Source organism: Atractosteus spatula, chromosome 11 (genome assembly GCF_055471065.1).
Source record: "Atractosteus spatula isolate fAtrSpa1 chromosome 11, fAtrSpa1.hap1, whole genome shotgun sequence".
In the NCBI taxonomy this organism is placed as follows: Eukaryota; Metazoa; Chordata; class Actinopteri; order Semionotiformes; family Lepisosteidae; genus Atractosteus; species Atractosteus spatula.
Genome location: NC_142716.1, coordinates 49,521,738 through 49,535,691, shown reverse-complemented (window position 1 = coordinate 49,535,691; position 13,954 = coordinate 49,521,738). Strand labels below are relative to the sequence as shown.

At 42.5% G+C, this 13,954-nt stretch overlaps 1 protein-coding gene across 5 annotated transcripts; it reads left to right on the top strand.

The window, feature by feature from the left end:
- Positions 1 to 1,230: 1,230 nt before the first annotated feature.
- Positions 1,231 to 10,534, top strand: znf207b (zinc finger protein 207, b). Of its 5 annotated transcripts, XM_088926695.1 has the most exons (12): positions 1,236 to 1,377; positions 3,067 to 3,193; positions 3,663 to 3,801; positions 4,181 to 4,366; positions 5,016 to 5,091; positions 5,199 to 5,269; positions 5,956 to 6,185; positions 6,592 to 6,684; positions 7,316 to 7,555; positions 7,745 to 7,901; positions 8,685 to 8,869; positions 10,518 to 10,534. In XM_088926695.1, the coding sequence occupies exons 1-11, from the start codon at positions 1,337 to 1,339 to the stop codon at positions 8,843 to 8,845; spliced, it is 1,521 nt and encodes a 506-aa protein (XP_088782821.1). In that variant the 5' UTR covers positions 1,236 to 1,336; the 3' UTR covers positions 8,846 to 8,869; positions 10,518 to 10,534. The 5 variants fall into 5 exon arrangements, with proteins under 5 accessions (XP_088782822.1, XP_088782821.1, XP_088782820.1 ...); XM_088926696.1 differs by lacking the exon at positions 10,518 to 10,534 and having other exon boundaries at positions 1,231 to 1,377; positions 6,025 to 6,185; positions 8,685 to 9,373; XM_088926694.1 differs by lacking the exon at positions 10,518 to 10,534 and having other exon boundaries at positions 8,685 to 9,373.
- Positions 10,535 to 13,954: the final 3,420 nt, after the last annotated feature.

Below are 13,954 nucleotides of genomic sequence, written 5' to 3'. Positions count from 1 at the left end.
GGAGAACAAAAGCTGGGAGAGAGGAGGAGGGAGAGGCGGGAGCAGGGGACAGACAGAGAGGCCAGTCAGGAGGTGTGAAGTCAGGAGAGGTGTAGAGAGGTGTGAAATGAAACCTACAATGAATAGAGAGAATTTAGAAGAAAAGTAGTCTGTTGTTGAGAGAAGGGGGAAGGTGTGATCCTAGCTGCAGGATAATTTTAGTTATATTTAACGCATAACGAACGCGTTATCGAGAGAGATTGTTTTAGGACAGGTCAGGAATCGATACCCTTCATGACATGTATCATTTTTAAGATTGAAGTTCATGGTTTGATTGCGATACCCTGACCAGGACAAGCGGACTGAGCCGGGGTGAATATACTCTTGTATCCATTTGAACACGGAGAAGATGATTTTATGTGTGTTCTGTAGGGCAGGAAACGAAGCTCTGACATTTTTTTGTTACCTGTATATAAACAGAATTGTTTTGGGTAGACATGAAAATCTTTTAAGTATTTCATTGCTAATATTACATTAAAGGAGCTGGACATTTGTTATTTTTTGCAAGATACCATCTGCAAATAGAACATGTATTTATAATCAATCTGTACCTGATAATTGCTAGATTACACATACAAGTCAAAATGGTCTAACAGTACTCCCTCTTTTAATATAAGGTGGAAATTAAATACTTTTTAAAATTAAAAAACATGTAAAAACATATACCCTTATACATACATATATACATACAAAACATACTGTACACGAACATTGATATATGTATAAACATACCTACATTTAACTTGAACTTGAACTTCATTGCCATATGTAACTGGTACCTGTACTGGTACAATGGAATTCTTACTGACAGAAAGTCTCTCGATTGTTAAAACAAGTGTAAAAACACAAAGTGCAGACAGTGCATAAAGACAATATGCAAACAGTTGACAATGAACAAGTAAACAGTTGTATATTTATATTTAAATATACATGAGCATTGATATACAGTATGTAAAAACATATTCAATTTGTAATTCTCTCTGTCAAAATATTATTCTGAGGCTCCTTTGTTCTTTTTTTTGTGACACTGTTTCTCCTTCACCTGTGGTACTGTATTTGATTAAATATCTCCTCTCGTATCTGTCCTGCGAGGAGAGCAGGCGCAGGGCTGTTGTCGGGTCTGCGCATGTGTCGGAGGCGGGGCCCCTGACGTCACGGGCGAGGGCCCATTGTCCGGCCCGCGGCATTGTGGGGGAAACCGAGGGTTAGTCGCCATTTTCTCAGGGTGCTGCTGCTGTTGTCGCGGTGAGTCGCTTCGTTTCCCTCGGCTTTATCCAAAACTAGAGGACAGGAAACTATGGGACGGAAGAAGAAGAAGCAGATGAAGCCGTGGTGCTGGTATCCTTTTGAAAGAACTGTTATTGTTATGTGTGGTTTTTTATGTTTCGAGAGAATGTTCGTATGTGTTCCGAGAGCTCGGTGCGGTTGAGGTATCCAGGCCGCCATTACAGCGCCTTTCATCCGGGCCTGGAGTGACGGACAAAGGCTTCTCTCTTTTTTTCTTTTCCGGTGGATTTACACCTCTGTCCGAGTACGTGGTTCTAACGGGAGCACCTTCTCGTACTTTGATAACACCGGGGCGTCGGTCTTTCTCTGTCGCCGGTGTTCAGGTGTGTTTCGGTGGAGTGTCTCCTGCCTAGACTCGGAAGAGCCTGGACTTCCAGCAGGGCGGGGCGTGTCACTACGGGCTGACTTTAAAACGCATATTCGGGAAATAACGCTGGTGTGGGCCTCGGGAGAGTTAAAACGACCTGACTCGGTCCATCAACAGGCGTGGACGGTGCGGTCAACGGCGGGACCCCGCGGCTCCCGGCATTTTGCAGGGGAACCTCCGTCTCGCGTTGGTTTGTGGGCGTTTTTTGGGGGGGGGGGGTCCGGGCGGGTGCGCTTATAAATACTACGTGTTTAAATAAAAGCGCAAAGTTTTCAAGTCGTGTTGACTGTGCGCCCGGGGCCTCTGGGGCACAAGAGCCCGTTTCGCGTGCCCTGGCGCCTGCGCAGGAAGGCCTCTCCTCCAAGCCGCGTCATTGCTGCTGCAGCACGGAAGTCTCGCCGCAGCACCGTCCTGCACGCCTTTCTCAGCCCTTCTCAGCATGTGATGATCTTCTGTCTGCCCTGCACATGCACGGCGTCTAAACTCTGCCCTTACTGCGTAATGTCAAGTTATGTGCGTTGTTTTGGTGTCTGCAATAACATAAAGGCAATAACCTAATGTGCACATATTGCATTCATTTATAGTTTTAATTATTTGCAGTGTTTTAAAGAAACACAGAAGATATCCAGCAGCGGTGAAGACCGGTCCGGTTATGTGTTAATCTGCGGTTACGACCTGTTATGTTGTACCTGTGTGCATGTTGATACAGGGAGGTGTTTTCATAACAAAACCATTGTTTTATTCTGAAAGAACGATTGTTTCCTGTTGCCCCTGTAGACTGTCCATTATTTTTGCTGGATTGCAGCTAGATTATCAGCCAAATAAATTAGTATGGTATTCGAGTTTCTGGGTAGGTAACATAAGATCACTTCATTAGCCATATACAATTTCTTGCTTTAGGAATTTCTTTGTCACCGGTGGAGCAGTTGGGGTTAAGGGCCTTACTCAGGGGCCCAACAGAGTAGGATTCCTCTGCCGGCCACAGGATTTGAACTAGCAACCTTCCAGCCACAGGCGCAGATCCTGAACCACAGAGCCACTGCCCCCAAGTTGGTAGTTGGCGTGAATAAACTTTATTTACTTGTATGTATATACTTGTATATCTGTGAATTATGCATCCTATTCATAATTAAGTCATGTTTGTAGTTGTTTGATTACACGAAGTGTGTAATCTGAGAGTTTGTGAACGTACTGCGTTGCTTTTTTAGAAACTGCGTTTTCTGGAGTTGCCAGGCTGGCCTCCACAGAAGTTTGTGTTGCATTGTTTCACCCTTAAGCTTCATGGAAATTCTGGTCTCGTTGTTTATTACTGACCGTTCTGTACAATTCAGGTATTTTGTTGTAAAAAGCTATCCTTAACCCACAATGCACAGGTACTGCAACAGAGATTTCGATGATGAAAAAATCCTTATACAGCACCAGAAGGCAAAGCATTTCAAGTGTCACATATGTCATAAAAAACTATATACAGGTCCGGGTCTAGCCATCCACTGTATGCAGGTAAGCCTTGTTCGTGACTTTGCAGGGGTTGTTTGAGCTGTTCCTGGAGACTTGGGTACCTACTGGTTCTTGTTCTGGGGGGGAGGGAAAGCAGAGAACTTCCCTCATTCTGGACCTTCAGCGAGCTAACAAGTTTGCTTTATTGAAATTTTGGAAAGCTGTTTTCCCTTCATTTTAGGTTGAAGGTATTTAAATTGGCATGCTGAAGTTAAAAGGCTGTTTCTGTCCTGTTTAGGACCAAAGAATGGTTTAAATAAGTTTTAACTTGACTTAATCCTGTTAATAATGTAACAGCTCAGCAGAAAGAAGAACGATCAGGCGTGGGAGCCCCTAGAACCTGGGGTCAGAACCCCCGTTTTGGTTTGCCTGACTGATGTTGACTTGGTGTGATCAGAGCCAGACTTTGACAAGAGCTGTGTTCAGGCTTGAAGCTCCTGTGTCTTTTAGCATGTTGTTCCCTTTCGCTCAGGTTCACAAAGAGACTATAGATGGTGTTCCCAATGCGATACCCGGAAGGACAGACATCGAGCTGGAAATCTATGGCATGGAAGGTATTCCGGAAAAAGATATGGAGGAAAGGAGGAGGTTACTAGAACAAAAAACCCAAGGTAACATTTGTTCATTGGCAATTATCAAAATGTTTAATATTCTGGGTTGTCCATTTACTGAATATAAATATTTCCATTAATTTACCATTTTGTTTCTTTGTATTGATCCTAAATTAAATAATGTACCATGTCAGTGATGTTGCTGTGCTGTCTTTAGATTCTGTTAACTGTTTTATCAGTTGTAATGCAAGATCAGTGTCTTGGGACTTCTTGGAGTCTGTTGAAAATACTATAGACTGACGAGTATTACTGTCTATATTCTGTCACTTGTCTGTTAATACTTTTGGCACCGAAAGCGTGTTCTGGAGGAGTGAATTCTTACAGTTGATATTCAGGGGGAGGGGAACCCAAAACCTCACAATCTCTTTGCCCCAAGCAGCTGAAAGTCAGAAGAAAAAACAGAACAACCAGGAGGATTCGGATGAATACGATGACGATGAGGAGGCTGGGCCTTCTTTCCAGCAGCAGGTGATGCAGCCCCAGACTGGCTTCATGCCCCCCATGACCCAGCCAGGGATGCCTCCCGTTCCAGGGGCTCCAGGAATGCCTCCGGGGAATTTCTCAGGTACTAGACCATCAGTGCTCTGAATTGCCACTGACTGGTTCTGACCTTGTGTGGCTCTGGCGTCCGTACCTGGCAGAGCGTTGCACCACGCACTAGTGGTCACTGCCCCCACGTCCTGACCGTGAAGCTGACCACATCGATGTGATTGCGGTCATTGGTCGGGGCTGTGAAGCAGTGCTCTTGAGGTCATGGCATTGCTTGGTGTTCTTTTCGCTTGTAATGTTTTCTGTTCTCTTCCACTCATAGCAGAGCGGTAGTATTACAAATGTGGCGGTGGCAGCGTTTGTAGGCTATTATAAGTGCTCTGTGACGTAGATTAAATCTTGCAAGTTACAGATGTTATCCCAACAGAAAGCATCCTGTTGTCTTGTGCTGTCTTAATGCTACAGTGGCTGATGGGTTTTGACATTGTCGTGTTTAACCAGTAATGCACAATAGCTAAATGAAGACTGGCTATCTTTTGTTACCGCCAGCTGATGAATGCACTGCATGCTGCACGTTGTTTACTTTTATATCTTGTTTGCTTGCTGCTTTTATCGTCACCCATCTGAACGCAGAGAGAGTAAGCTCGACTAAGAATTGCAATGTGCTTGTTACAAATGGCAGATAAGCCCTGAACCTTAACACCAGGGGACTTTCCCTCTTGCAGGAATGCCTCCCATGATGCCAGGTGTTCCTCCCATGATGCCCGGAATGCCTCCTGTAATGCCTGGGATGCCGCCAGGGTAGGTGTGATGCAGGTTTTTGTTTTGATGGATTTTCCTTTCAAAAAGGTCATTTCAGCTATTTTTCCTGTGCCGGCATTCGAATGTTCTCGTGTTGTTTCTACCAGTATGATGCCCATGGGTGGGATGATGCCCCCAGCACCAGGAATGCCCCCGATGATGCCTGGTATGCCTCCAGGTGAGCAGTTGTTGTGAAATGTAATGCACTGTGGTCTAGCTTAAGATATGCAAATTGATGGGCAGATGTCAGTCCACTTATGAAGGCTTTGTTTTCAGAAAAAACCCTCTTTTAAACCTTTTCTGTTAAATGAAAGGGTGAGATCCCTCACCTAAAGTAACTGTGCTGTGAAGAAATCTGGCTCTGGCCTGGGGTCATTGCTACTGCTACTTGTACGTGACATGAACAGCTGAAAGGTGGGGATAACCTTTTGGTAACTTGCAAATAAGCATCCTGTTTTTTTATGTGCATATGATTTGTCAAACTCTGAAACTGGTTGTTGCTCAGACACACATTCATGTTGATAATTAGAATGACCATGGTTGGACTTGGACTATAAATCCCTCTGTAACGTTGTTGTAATTCGGGGCACTGTGGGGAGTACACCTTGTGTGCGTCTCTTTCAGCGTTTTTTTGGAAATGTCTGTCTTTGTCAGTTAAACTCAGACTTCACTGGAATGCACAGTGACTCTTGGCATCCCTACACCTGAATGTCTGTTTTTTTTTCTTCCTGTATAGAAACAGACCCTAAGCTGGGTCTTCAGAATTGTAGGAAATGGTAAATGGGAGAGGACCTACAGAAAATTTCAGTTTTTCTTCAGGATCAATAAAGTCTTATCTCATCTCATCTCTCAAAACATTGTTAGTACCACTGAGCACTTCGATATGGTCTCTGAGATGGACGCGTTCCTCAGACTGTGTGTGCGCACCCGCAGGTATGCCACCCCCTGTTGGACCTCGTCCAGGCATGTCTCACATGGCCCAGGCTCCTCCCGTCACGGCACCAGGTGTGCTGAACAGGCCAGCCATGCCTGCGGCAACAGCCCCTGCGCCTCAGCCCGCCGTCACCAAGCCCCTGTTCCCCAGCGCCGGACAGGTACGCCAGCTCCTGCCTCTCGGCACCTGCCCACGATCTGTTGCACAGGTGTTGTTGTAAGGTGTTCAGATATGGGCGGCATCACTAAAGGATTGAATATGAAAAACATTTTGAAACTGTAGTCGGGAATAGTTGCTGCAGTGAACCAGTTCAGTTTAATCCCGTATGTTTTGTCAATGGGAGCTTCTCTAAAATGTAAATAGTTTTTTTTAAAAAAAACTGCTGCAAAACGTGTGGTGGTTCCCTAAGGTACTGCGGGCTGGAAGATTCTCGTTACTCCTGCATGACCAAATCGTTCAGTGCAGAATTCCTTAAGTATTTGAAGCATAAAACCCTGCAGACTACTAAGGTTTTATTACCCATGTTTGAATGGGTTTTCATTGTTTGCTCTTTCTTTGCACTACAGATGGGGACTCGTGTTCCAAGTACAAGTACAGCTTCTTCCAGTGCCGACACTCTGTCAGCATCTTCTAAACCTCTGTTCCCTAGCACGGCACAAGTACGCAGGAGTTTGCGGTTATAAACTGAGACTTGTGAAATTAGTGCTTCACAAAAGAAAAACAGTAGTAGCATGCAGTGAATAGACTTTCACTTTTAGAAATCAGTGATGCACTGAATTAATGCATTTATTGGTCACAAAATGGTGTGATTATCTTCATAACGTAGTTCAAAATTGAACGTGCTTTGCATATTAACTTAGTCCATAGGACATGTTGTATATTAGGAAGCCTTCTGTTTGTGACTTGCTGCATGCCAGTGTTATGTGAATTAACTTAAATGGGAATTTGTTATAAATCTATAAATTTTTATAGTACGCTCAGTCTTTTTCATGTGTGTAGACAGTCTTACTTGACCAGACATACCCAGCTCAAATCTAAGGAACTGGAATGTGTAGTTTTGTTGTGCCTATTAAGCTTTGCAGTGCTTAATAAGTGCAGTTTTTAGCTTTTTATTTTTCAAACCCTGCCCCCCATTTACAGCTTTAATATCACTATTCCAGAGCATGAAATGGAAAGTATTTTATTTTTAATGTGAGCTTCTTGCAGTGTCTTGTTTGCTGAGGCCTTTTTTAAAAAAAAGTCGTTTTCCATTGAATCTCCACTGGCTTACTGTGAATGTTTGTCTTGCAGGCTCAGCAGGCTGTCTCAGGACCGGTTGGCACCGATTTCAAACCTCTGAGCACACCTGCCACCTCCTCAGACCCTCCTAAGCCAACATTCCCAGCTTACACGCAGTCTACTGCTTCGACCACTAATGCATCCAATAGCACTGTATCCAAACCACCCGCTACTGTGACAAGTAAGCCTGCTACGCTTACTACAACGAGTGCGACTAGTAAGTTGATCCACCCTGATGAGGATATTTCACTGGTAAGTTCTTGCATTTTATTTTTTGCCCTTCAACAGTAAGTAATGTACTATAGAATGTAGGAATTGATGTAGCTTCTTTGAAACGCCGAAGGATTGTGATTAATGTTATGCTGAAGTTTTCTTTATCAAGTGACGTGTATGTGTATCAAGTATCTAAAGTTTTTTTTGTGTGTTTTCTCTCCTTGTTAGGAGGAAAGGAGAGCTCAACTGCCTAAATATCAGCGTAATATCCCCAGGCCAGGGCAAGCCCATATGGGCGCCCCGCCTGTTGGACCAATGGGGGGCATGATACCCCCACAGCAAGGCATGGCTCCACAGCAGCCAGGAATGAGGCATCCAATGCATGGTAAGCCCCATCGCTAGCAAAGTGATCGCTCCCTTCCACATTCACAACAATGTTTCCTCAGCCGTGAGGAGATGTTTGCATGTTTACTGTTGTGGGGGGAGTTTGAAGTCTTGAGTTCCCGATCGGGTGAAACCCAGTGTTTGTAAAAGGGTCTCCAGCTGCTGCTTAGTGGTATCATCCTCAAGAGAAGTTCTTTTCCTGGTCCAGGGGGCCTTCTGTCTCTGCCTTTTCTGAGTGGGGTCTTAATCACTGGTGCGAATTGAAGCAAGCAATTGAGTTTTCCTGCACTCAGCATACAGTATTTTGGTTTTTTTTCTAGTGTAACTAAGAATTTGCTCCCCTTTGTCTACCTAAAAGGCTTTTGATATTTATATATATATTTATATATCTGTTTATGAAGAACAGACATTGGTGGGAGTGATAAAATTTCTAGTTGCAGGTTCTACAGTTATATTTCATTAATTTCACAATTTGAATGAGGGCAGTTCTGAAACTCAAGAATTACTATGATGTTAGTTGCAAAGTCTTTGAAACTTTTGCCAACTGGAGAAAAAGCATTTAGCACCTCTAAAAACAATCTAGTATCGAGAACCTCTCCTGTGCAATTGGAACGTTTGCCAAGAAAGAATCGGTCTGTGCCAACAAGGCCCAGAGAGCGTTTTCACTTGTTGCTTGTTAAGTGTGAACTGGTGGAGGAAGGACAGGACACTTGAGGCATTTACATTCCAAACGGTTTGGACCCTGGAGCTGGCAGCTGTTGATTACTTCTGGTTTTGTTTGCAGGGCAGTATGGAGCTCCACCCCAGGGCATGCCAGGCTACATGCCTGGAGGAATGCCTCCTTATGGGCAGGGGCCCCCAATGGTTCCCCCATTCCAAGGAGGACCACCCCGACCGCCCATGGGAATGAGACCTCCTGTAATGTCTCAGGGAGGTCGCTATTGAAGCCGAAACGCCAACTCTTAATAGGTTTGGAGATTAAACCTTTTCTCGTCTTGTGGTGTTTTAGTAGCCAAGCCAGTAACCATAATCTACCTGCCCTATGAGGAGGAGAGAGAAACACATGGGACATTCTTACATAAAATTTTTATTTAAACAAAACTCACAATCTGTTTTTGCAACTGATACTGTGTGGCTCTTTTTCTCATGTTTTGTTTAGGTTTTTAGAAGTATAGTAAATATGGTTCGTAGTGTTTTGAAGGCGCTGGAGTAACATGAACGCAAACCACCTTTACCAAGGCAAGTTTTTGTAATTCCGTTGTTCTACTGAAAAGGGAGGCCTTCGCAGCACCCTAGGTGCTGTTGGACGTCTTGTCCCCAGCATTGCTTGGTGAGGGCTTCTGGTAGTAATTTCACCTGTTTTGTATGTTGCAACCATCGCACATCTGTCTAGATGTGTTTTTGGCCACAGAGTAGCTCTTGTGATTTCTGTACTGTTGTAAAAAAATTATTGTAATAAAATGTGATGAAACCTTGAGGATTGTTTTTTCATGACCCGTGGGAGGATCTCGTCATTAAGGTTTGTACGTTTGTATGTTCGTGTGTAACCTGTACGAAGGGACTGTACAGCTCGCTTCAGAGATGCGATCTCTTTTCTTGACTGTTTCGTTTCTAGAAAAAACATTAAGTCTTACAATCAATATAGTGGCTGTCCTCTTTTCTTCTACCTGTGAGGACGTTTTGACCCCTAGATGCTTCGGTCAGCGTTTGCTGCCCAATTCACTGAAACCAGAGGTTGACGAATACATTGAAATAACTGCTCTCACTTTAGTTCAGATCGTTTTAAAATCTGGTTTCAGAGATGGATTACAATTGGCTGGAGTGGCTGATAACTGTTATAAAAAAAATGTATCTGAACAGTAAAAATTCAGTAGTATTTTTTCCCCATCTTTGGATTGGAATAACTATGGGTTGGGTTTTAAGAGTACTGTGCAAGTGCAGAGCAACTTTTAGTAGTCTGAAATGTGAGCTTGGAGGTTGCCATTCTTAAACTTTTCCATCCCTCCTCCTATGGGATCTATTCCTTTGTCTGTAATTTACCAGTGTACTTACCAGTTTTTCTGCTTGTAAATTACACACATTCATTTTCCAAGATGTATATTCTCCAAGATGCACACAAAATTCCACCTCTACATGGGGGAAAAAAGTGTAGTTGCACTCCTAACGTGGGTGATTACACTTTTAATATCTAGTGAATTTGAATTTTAACGTGGACGTGAATTAAATGTTAAATGCCACTTAAAATATTTGACATTTGCCATTACATTGCAAAAGGTTAATCAGTTCAATAGGTTAAAATTGATGGAAAAATATTTACAATTTTTAAACTACACATGCACTTGTTTCTGAAGGTTTTACAACGTGAATGGTTAATGGCAAAATTCTGAGAATCACTTTTCAGAGTTTTATTTAGCTTGGCAGGTGTCATCTATAAATGTTTTATGTTTAAAAACTATCTAATGTGCCTTTTTGAGTGTGTTAATCAAGATCACATGAAAATCCCTGATTTTTTTATTGTTTTGCAACAAAGTTTTAGAGAAGCCTTTCTAGTGCATGTGTAATATTTAAGATTAATTTGGCTGTGTTGCTAAAATTAGGATTTCTCTTCTCCCTGTAGCAATGCCATGGGACAGGCTGAGGCAGAGTCTCAGTGTTGCCCTGTACAGTCTGAGGCAAGTCCGAATTTTTTTCCATTTTATTTATGTCAAGGGCTTTCACAGCTTTGTGGCTGTTGGATTTCAATGTCCCCAAACTTGTAGCAAGTTTGGTGAAAGCCCTTGTGTGTTCAGTTTAGGAATCCAACTTGCTTACTGGGCTCTACATTAATATTTAGTGCTTTAAGCACCCCAAAACTATACAGTTTACAATTTTTTAAATCATCTTGTGAGTCAGGCTTTAGATTAACAAAACTAGATGATACGGTTAATTGCAGTTTTTCGAACTCTTGAGTCACGGCTCTGAGTTTAGTATGCGTGTACTGTCTGCTGGATTGTTTGAAGGGTGACTAAAGAGCTGTAGTTGATAGGTGGATGAGCACTACCATTGTGCGTAAGTTTTTTTTTGCCAACTTCAAGGTTAGTGCCTGTTTGGCTTACTCTTTTCCGCTAGGACATAGTTGAAATGCATCTTGCATTCACTTCTAAACTGCATCAATTTGCAGAAGATATGAAATCCTTTCACCTGCCTGAATGTTTAAGTTTTTAATGGTAGTAGTTATTGGACTATAATGACTTAGTTTCATTGTGCATTTTGCACATCTAGTAACTTATGTATCTGGAGACATTCATGCAATTCTGTACCTTTCTTCCTGTTCTATTAATGTTGAGCTCAGTATGAATTGAAAAGACCTTTCGTGGCAGACAATGGGTTTTCATGTGCAGTGCTTATCAGCTCAATTCCAAGGGTATGTTTTATGGCTTATGGCTCCCTGGATCTCTGTCAATCTGAAGTAGTAAAAAGTTTGGCATGCAAGAGATGTTCTCTCCAGATTTTTAAGGTTTTATAAATTGACTTGGAATACTGTTAATCTACCCATAGACTCAATCTCTGTTTGTTAACTGCTTGCTGTATATATACATTGTTGAAATTTCCTGTCAGCATGCTGAGGATCTTTTCCTGAACCTCTCGTGATAAAAGGTGAGAGGTGCCATTGAAACATTGTGTAGTACTACACTTGGGGGGCTGACTAAAATCAACTTGGCTTCTAAATGCAATTTTAAAAAAAGTGATTGGAGGCATTGGAGCCCTACCCCCACGTTCACCATCTAATGTGATTTGTGTTTTTGTTAACTGTAGCAGCAGCATTTCTGCACTTGCTTTTATACTGGTATTGAAGGAAAAATCCCAGAGCACTGGCAGTACAGGTTTGTTGTACCCTGTAAGTACCTGTTATTTCTCAGAAAACTGTTGCAGTGGCAGATTACTCGGCACCCATCACTTTTAGCTCTGTACAGACGTAAATCCTGTTTTAACGTTCGGTGCCTGTACTGAGCTTCATTGATGTCTTAAAGTTCTGTATCTGAAAATCGTAATAAAGTACCCTGCAGTCAGTACTGCTCTTCACTTCTTTTCCCCCTAATCTTTACACTTTGTTTGTAGAATGAACTGAGTTGTGCAGTTGGATGCTTTCGTGTGAATGGTGTACATGTATTCTGATGGTGTTTGAGAGGGGATTAGAGTTTGTGGCTGTTGATTTCAGCTTTTTAGAAGTGGACAGAAAAGTTTTGTTTAAAGGACTGGTAATGGGTACAGTGTTAAGCCCAGTTAAGTATTTAATGGCCTTGTGCTTTTTTTGCTTCTAGTGGGGGAATTTTGGGAGGGGGGGTGGTCTTCGTTGCTTAACCTTCCAGTCCCTTTGATTTAGGAGCTTTAGCTCTGTTGGGCAGTGCTGTGAGTTTGGCATGCTACAGTCCTCACTCAAGTAAGTTAATGGGGTAAGTAAAGACTCGTCTGAAATTGAACCGCGGCCTAGATTTGTAACTCTTGTCAAAGTACATTTTGAGCGGTGTTCACTATAGGAGGTCTTGTTTTTCTCTACAGAGAAAATTGTAGATAGTCATCCTTTAATCTGTTGGCTTGTATTTGGGATGATCTCTTGAGCATAACCAACCAGTGACTCGCTCAGATTTTTAATGTGTTGACTTGCAAAGGACATCGCTTCTTCTGCACCTTCGTGGTACTTCTGGTTCAGTGACACAGAACGTTAATCTCTGTACATGATTTGTGGGGTCACCAGTTATGGAAAAGTGTAGGCAGGCACCTCTGACCCGTGGACCTCTGGTCCCCTTACTAATCACAGGCAGTACAGCCTAATACTGGGGATCAGTGCTGGTTAGCAATGTGCATGTGCCACTAACAGCATTTCAAGCCTTCAAGTGCCCCAAAAGACCACAGCATTCACCATTTGCCCAGGACAGATATTCCCCAACCCAGCTGAAGGTGTCTCTACTTGGGGAATTCCAGACAATTGGCTAGTGACATAACCAAGGCTTGATCCTGCAACATCTGCATCATACAGCTTAATGTGCTCAGGTGCACCTTTACCAGCTGAAGGCCCTGAATATGTTTTTAAGGACTTGGCGTTTCTTGTCAAATTGCAGGGGAAGTTGACCTCAGGCCTATCATTTATATGTACTATCATTAGTTCCATTTGCAATGTGCATCTCTCCATTCTTGTTGTTGATGCTTATGCTTAATTTTGCACCATGGGACATCAAATGGACAGAACTTGCGTTGGGACTGTCATAATCAAGACCTCATTTAAGCCACATATTACTGTTGGCAGGTAATGACAAAAATAAGATTTTTGAACTCATTTGGTTTGCAGTCAGGGAAAATAACCTGGTTCGGAACCCCTGACCATTTATTGAAGGGCGCCAGAGTATTGGTTGCAATGTGTCAGGGTAGTTTGTTCCAGACTCCCACAACCCTTTGTGTAAATGAATTACTCCAGCCCTTAGTTTAAGACCTTTCATGTAGTTGAATTCATCCTCTGGTTTGTTTCACTGCGTCAATAAGTTCAACGTCTTCGGTGTCCTTGAGGACTTTGAACACTTGAATCAGGTCTTCTGCTATAGGACCTTCATCCTATCACTGTCCTATCATTGCTTTGAACCCAGGACTGTATCTGGTTACTATTCTATGGGATGATTGCAGAACAGCAAGTTTTTTACATATTTACACAATTCACATGGGGTTTACATCTGCATTATACAATTTCAACATCCCAGGATTTCATTGCTATTTAAGCAATTTGCCATTTTTATTGCATTTCCCAAGCCCTGGTCTGGTAACCACCTCACCTGTGGCATTCCAGTGCTGATCTTAATTGGATCCTTAACCAATCTGGTGTTTGATTGGAAAATTAAAATACAATCAATGGTCTGTTAAAAAAGAAAAACTAAAGGATATCAAGTAACATAAAGATCAACATAAGTGCTGTTTGTGTCATGATTCTAAAAGATGACTATTTGGGAACCTTCTTCAAAGGGAAGAATGTCACCTCTTGTTTATTATGATCAAGATATAATACTGTAAACTGCTGTGGATGTTAAC

What these genes read in the sequence shown, in the direction of transcription:
- znf207b (XM_088926695.1), top strand. Translation starts at nt 1,337, where the DNA reads ATGGGACGGAAGAAGAAGAAGCAGATGAAGCCGTGGTGCTG. An exon ending in ACTAGAACAAAAAACCCAAG is followed by an intron (nt 3,802 to 4,180) that starts GTAACATTTGTT and finishes TGCCCCAAGCAG; the next exon opens with CTGAAAGTCAGAAGAAAAAA. An exon ending in GATGCCTGGTATGCCTCCAG is followed by an intron (nt 5,270 to 5,955) that starts GTGAGCAGTTGT and finishes AAACATTGTTAG; the next exon opens with TACCACTGAGCACTTCGATA.